The sequence below is a fragment of the Podarcis pityusensis genome (assembly GCF_964106645.2).
Source record: "Podarcis pityusensis genome assembly, chromosome: 3".
Classification (NCBI taxonomy): Eukaryota; Metazoa; Chordata; class Lepidosauria; order Squamata; family Lacertidae; genus Podarcis; species Podarcis pityusensis.
This window is the reverse complement of record NC_138026.1, coordinates 50,711,077-50,724,953: the sequence shown is the minus strand read 5'-3', so window position 1 is coordinate 50,724,953 and position 13,877 is coordinate 50,711,077. Positions and strand designations below refer to the sequence as shown.

At 41.6% G+C, this 13,877-nt stretch overlaps 1 protein-coding gene across 3 annotated transcripts in view; it reads right to left on the bottom strand.

The window, feature by feature from the left end:
• Positions 1-12,828, bottom strand: part of LOC308473366 (uncharacterized protein) — a 61,076-nt gene extending 48,248 nt beyond the window's left edge. The window contains exons 1-8 of one of the 3 annotated variants that reach the window (XM_080998805.1): positions 10,067-10,285; positions 8,760-8,864; positions 8,328-8,460; positions 7,032-7,104; positions 4,920-5,030; positions 3,132-3,245; positions 1,775-1,969; positions 1,511-1,661 (exon numbers count right to left, since the gene is read on the bottom strand). In XM_080998805.1, coding sequence (XP_080854931.1) covers positions 1,511-1,661; positions 1,775-1,969; positions 3,132-3,245; positions 4,920-5,030; positions 7,032-7,104; positions 8,328-8,460; positions 8,760-8,864; positions 10,067-10,118 — 934 coding nt within the window. In that variant the 5' untranslated portion in view covers positions 10,119-10,285. Of the gene's footprint in view, positions 1-1,510; positions 1,662-1,774; positions 1,970-3,131; positions 3,246-4,919; positions 5,031-7,031; positions 7,105-8,327; positions 8,461-8,759; positions 8,865-9,715; positions 10,286-12,488 lie in introns of those variants that run through there. The other 2 variants (XM_080998806.1, XM_080998804.1) reach the window with 2 other exon arrangements.
• Positions 12,829-13,877: the final 1,049 nt, after the last annotated feature.

Sequence of the window (13,877 nt, the reverse complement as noted above, 5' to 3'; positions counted from 1 at the left end):
ACCCCAAATTCCATATTTGTAACTGTCTTCTGGGGTCATAACAAAAAATGCTTACTCTTGAACAGCAGAGCCCCCTGCTATGAAGATATTTGGTGAGTCAACACTTATTTTGGGTTGCACGATAAGCCTCAGTTTCTTATTAAGTTTTCTTGTTGAGCTCAATTTCAAACTGTACTAATACAGCTTGAGAACTAGTAACCAGCTTCTGTCTTGTGCTTTCAAGACTTTTGCAGCAGCCCTTCAAGGTATCCTTTTGTTTCTGATGATAAACTTCTTCCAAGTCATACTATGAATCCCAGATATCACTATGCCACACAGGTGTCCTTTGTACAGCAGCTCATTGACACACCAAGAATTTTAATCACCATGCAACAACTTGCTAAAGTTCAATAAGGCTCCTGAGGATCTGTAGAGTTATATGTAATCTAATTTGTTATCTCACTGCTTGGCAGTAATGGGCCATCTGTGTTCCTATTCTACACTTGGCTCTATCTTAGCTTTTAATGTTTTGCTTAATCAATTTTCTGTTTAATCTATCAAGCTTAGATCTATAAAGCGGACTGAGTTGGAGACCTTATTTAATATAACACTATAAAACAAATGTTCCTGGACAACGCGTCGCTGAAAGTAAACAGCAAAGAAGCAAATCATCGTGATTAACTTTCTGTCTCCATAAAAGTTCATTTCCTTTCAGAATAAATGCCCAGATGTTGTCTGCGTATATCTACATATCCCCACCTGGCTGCTATCCTGAAATGGCCTTTGCTTAGATTGAAAGGTTGAGAGAGTGGAAGGACCGTATGGTATGCCCTTGTTAATGCTCAAATTGTAGGAATAGGATTACAGGAAACTGCCTTATGCTGAGTCAGGTCATTGATTCATCTTAGCTCAGTATCGTTTGCACTGACTAGCAGTGGTTCTTCAGGATTTTTGACAGGGTTTGTCCTTCCCAGTCTTACCTAAAGATGCAGAGGGCCAGGGACAACCTGCCCATAAGGCAGACTAAAGCAGCTGCCTCAAGTGGCGGAATTCTGTGTGGTGGCGCAATCTTGTGAGAACTCTGCAAGATCTCATGAGACTTCTGGAGATGTTAACAGAAGCTGTCACTGCGCAACCCCAGTAAGTGAGGCTTCAGCAGCAGTGGGATATCTTCTCATTTCACCTCAGGTGGTGAAATGGGACAGGCACCCCTGCCGAGGGCAGAACCCAAGACCCACTGGCATCCAAAGCAGGTGGTCTACTACTGAGCTATGGCCCATCTCCTTTGTGAAGCTTGAACAGCTCAATTCCACACACCACACGTAATTAGCAATGAACAGAAAACAAATGGGGAGTACTCTGTATTTCCCCCAGCATCAATATAACAGTTTGCCTGCTTGGAAAATGCAACATCCCAACAACAGAAGGGAAACTTGAGAAAGACAGACCACACGCAACAACTGCAAACTAATGCCGTATTGCTGCATTGTACAGCGAGGCCCTAAGGCACATGAGGGTAATTCCTTCTTACCATCTGTTGCTGATGTGTCAGGGTGAATAGAGAGCTGGATACTGGGAGACAAATATACAGTTTTGCCAACAGCTTTGAATTTATCACCATCACCCCAGACAGGATGTCTGTTAATCTCCATTCTATGAGAGATAGGCAAGTACTGGAGTACCTGCAGAGAAGAACACATATTTTGCATTTAGTGTTTGTATTCAAAGCACAAGTGGGACCGAAAGGTTCCATAATTAAGTTATTCATTTTTACAGTCTATAATTGTCATCTCACCTGAAGGTAGTTATGGATGGTCTTAAGTGAGTGCAGGTGACATACTAGCCACTGTGTGTAAATAACCAGGTCTTCTTGGGTCACTAAATTTGTAGGGTTTTCCTTTCCTGCCAGGAAGTTCTCCCGGGCACTTGACAATCTTGCTGCCCTTTGAACAGCGTCATTGTACTCCTGCATAATATGAGCCACTTGTTTCTAGGGAGATAGAGAGAAGAGACATTATTTTCTCAGAAAGATTAATTAATTATCTAGAACATCCTTGCTTTAGCCTTTCCCTCCGAAGAAGGAGTCTCAAATCATGAACAGGAGTGTGCCATTTGTGGGGGAGGGGGGATGTAGTCCTCTAGATAAAATCTGAAAAACAATGTTTTGGAAAGGGCTTTTAAAAAAAAAAGTCTTCAGAGCTTTTCACTGTATGGAGGTCCATGCACCAAGAAATACTGAGAACACGAGACTCTTTTAATAGACATCTTCAAAACCACCACAGGCTGCTGACATCTTAATAACTGGCATTGCTGATATAGTCCATGTCCTTTTAACAGTCCCCTGAGCCTCTGGTTTTCAATATTAAAACTGATTTACACATGGAAGAGGCACTTATGGTATAACTTCCATAGACTTTGGCACTTCAGATTATCAGGGCACTGAATCTCTTATTTGTAATAGTTACTATGCACAGTTCCTGCACATAGAAAATTAGCATAGCAGGGGGAAAGGCTTTCACAGTTGTTTTCTACAAACAGGGAATTTTTTATTCCTTGATGAAGGAGCAGTACCATTATTATTATTATTATTATTATTATTATTATTAATTGAAATTCACATTAGCTCAAAGTGTTTGAGAGTTGCCATTGCTGTACAAGCAGCAGTGCACATGCTTCATTATGACCAAGTCTAAGGATAATATTGCAACAGGGGCTAGGCAGCATCTTTTTTTGAGCTACACACTGAGAATGAGGTTGCCACAGAGGGCTGTCACAACTGGATGCTGCCCATTATGATTAATTACGTATGAGGCACATAATCTTGCACATAACGTTTACTGAGCATTATAAGGTGAAATTCATTTATACAGAAAGAAAACAATGGGTTGTATCCATACATATTCAGAGTAGACCCAATGGGATTAAGTCAATTGCATCTGTTGATTTTAAGGGGTCTATTTCCAAGCAGGACTTAGTTGGATTCAACCGTATGTACATATTTACAGTTCTGTCCCCTACATGCAAAGGAAATCAAGCCAAACTCACAGCTGAGCTTTTATTACACACCTGGGAGGAAAACCCATGTTCCTATTCCAACTCAACAAATCTATTATTCTATTTTTAGGATCTGTGGCACTATGAGATTAGCATACCTGGTACAAAGGATAGAATTGCTCAATAACACTGCTGTGCTGACAAAATCTCTTCCATCTAAGCATGTGTAAATATTTGCTTTGGACCAGCTGCGTGATTCTCTCTGTAAAAAACTATACAAAAAGCAACAGATTTTATAACCCCCCCCCCCCCACAAAACCACAGTAGCATTGTTTCCAGAATACGGTACTTTTATTTATATATATTGTTATAGATTTATAGGTGCTGGAATTTATGAAAGGTTTTGAGTTGTCAAAACTAATTTCCTTCAAGGAAATGGCCAGACCCAAGTGTATATCAGGGAGTAGTGACCTACTGATAAGCCTCTTTTATTAGCACATGCAAAATACTGAAAAGGAAAGGAATGGAGAGGCATTTGAAAAACAGGATGCAGTATGGAATCAGCTGTCCAAATGGGACAAAGCAAAACATTCCAGTGCACTAGAATGAGTCCAAAGTAAGACCTGGGTCAGGAATCTTTTTTAGACCAAGGGCCACTTTCCCTATTTGCAACCACCCAGAGGCCACACGCCGGAGGTAAAAAATGGGTGGAGCAATGGATATTATTATTACCTTTGAACAATAGGCTATGTTATGGACACACACAATTCAGAGGTTTCTCCTCTCCATCCCACAGGCAACAGACACGTTCACAGTTCAAGAGCAAGGCTTTTTTCAGCTGGAACTCACTGGAACTCAGTTCCGGCACCTCTCAGGTGGGTTCCAATAAAACAAGGGAGGTGTTTGTGGCAAGTTCTGGCATCTCTTTTTCTAGAAAACTATCACTGTTCAAGAGTATATTCCCTCTAGTCTAAATCAATTGAAAAGGGTGCAAAACAGGGTCAGGGAGAGCATGGCCTTCAGAGACAGGATGTGGCCTGGGGATGGACCCCCAAAGACTTGCAAAAGGCCGCTTTGGGCCACTGGGCCTGAGGTTCCCCATCCCCAGTCAAAGTAATTATGTGGAATTTGGCTCATATTATCCTGCTCCCCTGTACAACTTCTGTGGGGAAGAACACATATAATCATATTTTGTATCATGTAATGTAGCAATCACTCTTGCTCTGCTGCTGTTATGCTCTCCTCGCTTCTCAATAAAGCAAACAAGAAGTCTGGGGCTGCACTGGTTTCCTCTGGATGACAGGGAAAGCAGCACACTGGAGGCTTATGATCTGTTTACATATATATAAGCAGAGCACAACGGAAGCCAACAGAATCCTACTCTAGGCAGATACTAATCCTGTATCAGATCCTCAAAGCACAGAAGTCACAAGGCTAAGCAGCTGTTTGGAACCTGCCCTTTTTAAAGCTAAATCAAACTAAAGTCTCTCAAATCTCTCTCTTTCAGTGGCTCTTTGTACAACGCAAAAAGTAACTGCCTTCTTTTCTGTCACACAGAACAGCTTGCAGAGCAATGATCTTAGACCACACCCTGCAAATTGACTGATAATTAAGGGGAAACATCCTTAGTCATTAACTCCTACCTGGGAATTATCAATTGATTATTCCTGGCATTTGATAAGCAATCAGCTGAATGAAGCTATGCCCCTGCCATCAGATGTACAGGGTATTCCTTGTACTGCTGCTGCCACAGTGAAAACCAACTTGTGAGCATACTAAATATCGGCTGCAGTGTTTGTAAAAAAAAAAGAAAAGTCTACATAAAGGCACCTATTTTTATTCACTGACATAGCTGTATGAGGTTTATTTCATGTTTGACCATGATAGCAAATTCACACTGAAAAATGCCAAATGAGTCTTCAAATCACAAACATGACAAATATTACCTGGTGCAGTGACAAAGGTAAGTTTTCAAATGTATATTCTCTTTTTAGACAGATCTCTAGCTCCCTCTGCATGAGATCAGCCTGAATTACAAGAGGCTTTGCCTCTGCTACCTGTAAATGAAGGACAGAAAAATAATTTTGCTCTGAAATTAAGTTCTGTACATTCAGGACACCCTATGTGCAGCAGTTGAGTTCTACACATGTCAAAAACACTTTCATTTGAAAGTCTTGAACACTAAAGCTGTTTTTAATTTCATATTCTAGAGTGGGTTTCAGAGGTCTGTGAACCTACCACAATTTTTTTCCAAAGCAATAAATAGTGTGTGTGTGTGTGTGTGTGTGTGTGTGCGCACACACAATTTCAAAGGGTCCATAACCCACAGGGGGTTAAGAACACTATGTTAGATTAAGATGAAGACTCTAGAAAGGTTGGTTGTGATCATAAATATATTTCCTTTTCCAGAATTTCCCCTCTCCTTTCTCAGTTCAATATAGTGTTTGTGATCCCATGGGGAAAGGGACATACTACGGTTTATATTATTCATCCTGAGTCCCTATGATAGGGAGAACTTAATTACTGAATTAAAGAACTAGAAAAAACACTGCTAGTTAATTATCACACCACTAGACTTAAAAATCCAAAAGGTTACTGAAGTAAACACTGGAGGCCGTACCATTAGGCCAAATGGGGCACTGCCCCACCAAACCAGACCCCACCTGCCTGCCTTCTTATTTACATAGAATTGGCGCTGGCTGTCAGCTTCTTTGCGCTTGATCTCGGGACTCATCTGCACTGCACCTGAAAATCCATGTTTTCTTTTTCGATTTGTCCTTTGCTGACCTCTGCAGGTCCACGTCTGACTGCTTTGTGCATGTATAACCACCTGGAGGCAGGGCTTCAAGAACCACACGTGTTGTACTCTTTTAGCTATTCTTCCCACCTCCCAACCATCTGCTCTTCAGTCTGTCCCTTCTTTATTCGACAGCACATGTACGTGCACACCCAGCAAAACACGTGTGCTGTTTCTTCTCCCCTGCCCCCCACAAGTAGAGGAAAGGACAGAAGGAAGTAAAGAAAGCACCTGTCTCTCTCACACACTGTCTGGAAAGGAAAGAAGAAAAGGTGTTTCCAAGTCTCCAACCCCCCCCCCCATTCATTGTTTGTTTGTTTGCCTGGCTGTAGTACTTATATCAGTACCACTGATATTGCACACATTTGGTTTTTCCAAAAGAGCTAATTAACTGTGTGAGTTGTGGCGATGGGTTAATAAAACACAACTCATTCTGTCTACAGCACCCGCAGTCACCAGCCAGCCGGAAGTTAAACAGGGTCACTCCCAGAAGCAACAATGAGAACTGGAGTCGTGCAGAGAAGGTGGAGGCAGCAGAAAGGTGGGCTGCAACCAAACTGCAAGAGTGAAAATTCGGTGGGGGAAACAACCACTGGTGCTACTTTAACAGAGGATTTTAAAAACCTTTTCATGTTACTACTGGTTAGTGAAAAGGCAGGTTTTCACACTAACGATAGAAACGTTGATGTCGTCCTCTCAGTAGGAATGTCATATGGTTATTGCAAAACATTTAACTTAAAAATAAATAAATGAATAAGATGAATTAAATGACATTGTAGATGAGCCCTCATTGTTAACCTTATAGAACTCAGCAGGGACATGAATAGGGCAAATCTAGAATTAGTTGTCATGGGCTCTAGCTCCACCTACTGTTGGCCTTCTGCCTTCTACCCCAATAGTCTCAATGGGCATCAGACACCACTTTAACAGTGCCAGATGGATCCAGACCCTTCACAGAGGATTAAGAAGGTCTTACATGCTCTTACAAGCTGCACTGGGCTTATTACTGCACTTGTATCCCCCAATTTATTTTCCTGTAAAAACTATAAAAGCTGAAATAATAGAATACAGTTTATTTACTAAAAAGACTGAACTTCAGGCTTATCCTAACCATGCTTACTCAGAGGCAAGCATCACTGAGTTCAGTAGGACAGGTAAGCATGAGGCACAGGACTGCAGCATTACCTAAGGCTGGTTTCTCTGAGACTTTTACAACATTATCTAATGGGGGTATTTTCACACTGACATTTTCATCACTTACTTGTAAACATTTCTTCAGCGCCAATTCCCTTTCTCTTCTGAAGTAATCAACATCCTTTGGGAGGGGGACAGAGCTATGAAAGATTACCAAACTTCCTTTAGAGAAATGTAGAATTAGCCACAAAATACTTGAAAACAATGTGGTAGCTAGTATTCAGTACATTAGTCAATCATCTTGTAAAATTCATATGGTTTATGCCAGCAGTAGTCATGAATACACTGCCACCCTGCCCATGATGACTCTTTCAATTTTGCCCATTGGCAGATCCCTGCTTTTAGCAAAATGGTCTTCTAACACATTCATAAATCACAAGCAGCACACCAGAATACTTATTGGATGAATGGATGTGCATCAGATGCTCTCAGAAACTAGATTTGGGTAGATTGACTGGCCATCTCCTTTGGAAGAGGTTCTCTGTGCTGAGCGGAGTCACACATTTTGAACAAAACATAAACGTTTAGCAGGATTCAGTCAAAGTGACAGTTTTCAACACCCTAATCCATTTAATTTCAATGGGTAGTTCATCTCACACTTTGAGAAAGGAGAGCAGGACAGAACCAGAAAGAGCAAGTAAAGTTAGCAATATCTGTGGATTTTAAACTAAAGTGAAAATGAGTACCATGCTACAGGTTGGGCCTGAGAAAGCTGAAAACCACTGCTCTAATATAATATGTGATTGAAGTAGAGAAAGCAAACACACCACACAGAAAAATCAGTATATGATAAATGCTACATATGAACCGACCAGGATGCTGCAATCATCATCTCAAGCCCTTGTGTGCCCCCTTCCATGTTAGGTCTTGAGAGTGGTGACTCGTGTATGAGCCTTTTCAGTGGTAGTTCTTTGCTTGGGGAATGCTCTCCTCAGAGAGGCTTACCTGCTGCCATGGTTTTTAGGTGCTGGGCAGAAACATTTCCTTTTCATTAGGGCTTTGGCTTTTAATTATCTATTATCTTCTTGTGTGGGTGGGTTGTTTCTAGTTTTTTTTAAAAAATAGAATCTTTATTTATTTATTTTAATTGAGACTTTATCATGAAGCTAAAATAACAATTCAGTTTTTTATGCTGGTTTTAATGTATGCATGTGTTTGCTTAAAACACCGTGAGTTGCTTTGTGTTGTGGTGGCAAACAAACGACTAATAAATTTAATACATAAAATAATAGTTATTATAGTAACAGATAGGCATCTACTCTTGCAATTAACAAACAGTTAAATGCATGGGAGTTGCATTGAACCAGAGCAGTTCATTTGCACTAGAACCATGTTTCTGTCTGAGGAAAATAGTTCTCTTTACCAGTACCGTGTCCCCTGCAGATCCCCATTTCCCTCTATTTCTGTCTTTAGTTCTTCCAGCTGTACAGCTAGTTCCTTTTCCACCTGCTGGACCCTCTCAGTGGAAGAGATCTTGTAAATTTCATCCATTTTGCCTTGATTCACAAAAAGGGAATATTGGTTAGTAACTCAGCATGGCTATAGAGCCACAGATTTCCTAAAGTGTACATAAATATGAATTGCAATATAGGACAAATACACACACATCCTTTGACAGGAGAACTTTAAAAACTGATTTAAAAAACCGAGTATCTGTTTTTTAGACTTTCCCATATGCGTGTGCGCACTTCATTGCTGCAGACACTTTCCCCTCAACCTGGAAGGTAGTGGAAGTGACTGGACAGGGTTGGGTAAAATGTGAATGAAAGTAAAGTAGAAAAAGTTCAGCTCTCACCTATGTGCCTCTTCAGATTCCACCCATGTGTAGTGACTGACCAGGAACAAGACCTTGGGGTTGTAGTAAATAACTCAATAAAGATGTCAACCCAGTGTGTGGCAGCTGTAAAAAGGCAAATTCTATTCTAGAAATCATAAAAAAATAAAAGCTGCTGCTATCACAATGCCATTGTGGCAAATATATGGTGGAACCACATTTGGAATACTGTGTAAAGTTCTGGTCCCCTCACCTCAAAAAGGATATTGCAGAGTTGTAAAAGGCTGCAGTATTTGGGACCTTTTAGTTTACAGAAAAGTTGAGTAAGATGTGGCACGATAGAAATTTATAAAATTATGCATAGCATGGAGAAAGTACATACGTAACCCTCCCCCATTACACTAGAACTGAATGATGTTGAGTATTGGAAGATTCAGGCAGGTAAAAGGAAGCAGCGTCCTCATTCAGTGCAGATGAAGCAACAATGGCCGCCAGCCTAGACAGCTTTAAAACAAAATTAGACAAATGCATGCAGGAGAGGGCTAGCTATCGGTGGCTATGCTCTGCCTTCAGTTGGAGGCAGCAACACTTCTGAATACCAGTCGCTGGAAAACCACAAGAGGGGAGATTTCTCTTGTGCTTGAATCCTGCTTGAACAGGCATCTGGTTGGCCACTGTGAGAACAGGATGCTGGACTAGATGGGCCATTTGTCTTATCCAACAGGCTCTTATGCTAATCTGAACAAACATACATTGCAGAGGCAAGCAAACTAAAACAAAATGATTATTCAGTTGACACAAACAGTCAGGCATGGTGGTTTACTTCAACCAAGGTAGGATGATGTATTTATTATTATTATACTTCTAAAACCTGCTTCCTGCTGCCTGATAACAATCAGGGGGTGTTTTACACACTAATAATTGGATACTATTTTTCTATAGCACCAACATCCAGACATTATGGTGAACCAAGTTACCTCAGGAAGAAAAGAAATGGGTTGCTATTCCTGTAACGGTCACAGAAAGACAAACTTAGGCCTACAAAGCTTTGCAGTCATATACAGTAGCCCATGTCGGGTGGTGGGGAGTGGGAGTCATGAACTCTCTTGCTTTATGTTTCCTGTATTGGGTGGGGTCATGTGTCAGCAGGTCACATTACATGGCTGGTGAGCTCCATTTGGTTTAGTGTGTCAAAATGTAGAGATTTCATGAAATACTAAAGTAGGCCCAATACTCTGCCTAAATCTGTTGCCAATAATGAGAAGCGCAAGTCAAAGCCCTTCCCTCTGTTTCGGCTTAGTGAAATGACACTATTTAAATCTACATACCATTTTCCTCAGGGAGCTCAAGGTAGTGTACATGGTTCTCTCCGCTCCTCATGCAATTTATTTGTAGAACCACCCAGTAAAGTGAACCGAGTGGGAATTTGAACTCGGGTCTCCTTAGTCCCAGTCTAACACTCTTAACTACTGCACCACCAGAACAATTTATCACCCAGGACCGGTATGAGGAGCAGACTGTGATGTCGGCTTCACTCAGCAGTATATCACTGGTGAAACCGCCAATGCTGAGTCCCTCTGCTAGTGACTTCCTTCAGCGAGCGTTGCTGGCAGAGGGACTCAGGAATGGTGGCGGTTTCACCGGTGATATATCGCTGAGTGAAACCGACATCCCACTCTGCCCTCATACTACGCAGAGGGAGGGAAAAAGCTGCATCAGCGAGGTACCGCTACAGCTTGTTCCTCCCTCTGCATGTTTTTAAACTGCTCAGCTGAGGAGTGTGCAGTTGCTGCTCCCCTCTAATCAGTTAAAGGATCCCCCAGCCCCGCACAAGCAGGGGGAGCACCAGGGATGGGGAGGCCTCTCCATCCCCGGCAGAGCCACGCAAAGGATCCCCGATGCTCTCCCCACTCGTCTGCGAGCAGGGGGAGCACCAGGGATGGCTCAGCTGGGGATCAAGAGCCCTCCCGTGCCCCAGTTAAGCCGTCCAAACATCTAGGTGCTGGGGTGAAACTGCATTGAGAGCTGCAGCAATTTCCCTCGGCACCTCGCAGGGTGAGGCCAATGCATTAAATTATCCAAAATGTTATAAGGCCACCACTTCCACCAGTCTATGCTGATAATCACATCCAATTATTCTCTTAAGTGTATGACTCCATAGTCCAGTTTCACGTTAACTCCTGCAGTGTTCATACGAAGGCTCAATTTCTGAGTTGCTTGGATTGCATTAGTTGCTGCCAAGAAGTCATGCCACATAAATCTCTGTCTCATGGTAAGTAACTTGTGTGAACCTGCAGCCACATAGTACAGGCACTTTTCATCTATGAGATAGTTAACATGCCCTGGAATACATTGCAATGTGAAGCATTTTCATAGGAAGGTAGAAAATTGCCCAAACCACCTGGAGGCTGTTTACCACACAAATTGAAAACATAATGTGATATATCAAAAAGAATGATGCTACCCACTAACAGCATACGAATCAATCTGGCTTACTTGACCCAACAAGCGCTCCTCCCCTCACAAAGGCAAACAAACCCCATTGCAGCCAACCAACCATACCCTGGGTCCCAACCTTTCTCACTACCAAGGAAACATAACAAGCGAATAGAAAAAGAATCTATCTAGTTGACGCTGATACGAGACCACACACGTACATGGCAAAAAATATAAATTTCACCACCACCCCTCCTCTCCCCCCACCGTCTTCCTGACCTTATGCTGTACTCAACACTAATGTCTCATAAAAAATGTAACTGATCTGTAGAAAAGTCTGCAACTTGGGAGGGGGGGGGGAGAGAAGGTATGTACCTTTGTAAATCAAGAAAATCTTTAATAATAATAATAAAAAGACAGTCCAAGTTAACGCACAAGACTGAGAGCCGTGCCTTTGTGTGTGTGTGTGCATTTGTTAAACCAAAGTAATTTTCTTATGGACGCAGCAAAAGACAATGAGCAGCTGTTACTGCTTTTTTAAAAAGCAATTTTCCACCCTTTTTCTTTTTTTTTAAAAAAAACCTAAACATGCAAGCTCTTACTCGAAGCACCGTATCTATTCCATGGTACATTGTCTCCAAGGTCTGGACCTTAATTATTTTCTGAAATTACAGCTGATCAGTTTTACTCCCTCCTTTAAAGGCCAAAGATATGACTGAACAAGTTGAATTAGTAATGAGATTAAGATCAGCACTGTGAAATAAGTGTATAAAATTTCAAAGGATACATGATTAATGACATCAAACTTGTCTACCAACTTAAAAACATAGCTAGTGAAATGCCTGTTGTTATGGCTGGGGGGCGGTCAGCAGAAAGGTTAAGGAAGAGAAAGTGGGGTAGTAGACAAAAAAAAGGTTATTTGTTTTGATTTGGGAAGTCCTTATCCAGTCTATCAGCCAACACACCTGCACAGAAACTAAAAATACAGTTTTAAAGCTTTTAATTAGATTGAAGAAATCATTATTCTCCCCTTATCTCCATGATGATTAAAAAAAAAACTTATTTCAGTTTAGTTTTGATTTAGTTTGCCAAGGGAAGAGCTACATATTGGCTTCTGCGTCAGCTAACAGAAAGCTAACTTTTCTTTGAAAATTTTATATGCAGCAATTACAGCATGAATTAATAAGCAAGGAAATGAGTTCAACAGACTGCACCTAGTGCAGTATATGTGATAAACGATAAACTGATTTACTTCGAATTATTTAAAATGTTTTGCCTTATCTTAGATCTCACAGCTTGAGAGCAATATGATACCTGGTAGGAACAGCAAGGTCGCAGCCTCCCAAGTGCAGAAGGTAAACAGCCTCCAGCAGAGCAAAGAGAAGCCCTGTTGTGTTACTGGAAACTGTAGCAGCAAACCACGTCTCCCACAGGTTTCTATAGCTAGTGAAATCGAACACCGAAGTAGCAACAGAGGCATTCATCACTGTGCTTGTGCAGGCCGAACTGTAACCATAGCAACCTCAGCATGCATACACACAATCCACTGAAAAAGAATTGACCATGCTTCTAAAACTAATGGGTCATGCACTGCTCCATTGCAATGCAGAATACAGGAGCTTTCCACAGAAGGAGAGGAACAAATAGTTCTTTCAGCCCTGGAGGGCAAAAGACAAAGTAGGCATGCAGACAGTTCTGCTACGAAGCTAAATAAGAGAAGAGCAAAACCTATTAAAAAGCATTTTGCTATCAAACATTAATAATTATATTCAATGATCACATTCCTCTTACATGACCTAACTTCACCCGATTTTCCCCAATTCTTCTTTCTGCTACAGTCTCCTGCCCCACATACCAAGTCAGAAGGTACACCAACTCTCAAGAGAGGCTTTTTGGAGGGGGCATGAAGAGGGCTGAAATGTGGATATTCCTCATACAGTGGTACCTCGGGTTACGTACTTAATTCATTCCAGAGGTCCGTTCTTAACCTGAAACTGTTCTTAACTTGAATCACCACTTTAGCTAATGGGGCCTCCCGCTGCTGCCGGCCCGCCAGAGCAAGATTTCTGTTCTCATCCTGAAGCAAAGTTCTTAACCCGAGGTACTATTTCTGGGTTAGCAGAGTCTGTAACCTGAAGCGTATGTAACCTGAGGTACCACTATATCTGTGTCCCTTATTTATTTATTTTAGACTATTCATATCTTATCCATATGCTAAAGACCTCAGGGTATACAACAAATAAAATATCCATATTCATGAAATCACAGAAGTAGGTGGAAAAACCATAGTAAAAAGTTTAGAATACCACACATCTATCAGTTGACCACCACTCTATTACCTGGTTTGGGACTTTAATTAAAAAAAGCAGCTCAGAGATTCTTCGGGTGAAATCCAGCATCTATCTGCCACTGGAACAGACACCATTAGTGGAACAGATTGTTCTATCCCCTGCACTCAACCAAGATGTACTCCTAATTGTTGAGGGAGCCTCTGAAACATATTTGGGGTGTGTGCAGGGAAGAGAATAAATCATGCTGCATGCCCCAAAGTCCACTTGTGCCCAATGGACTGAGGACTGGACATCTGCATGTACAGCATTTGCTACACCAGTCAACTACCTACTGAGTTTGAACACGAAACCTCTCACATGCAAATAAAGAGTATTACATGCCCAACACCTCCTGGTTAATTTCATTACCCCC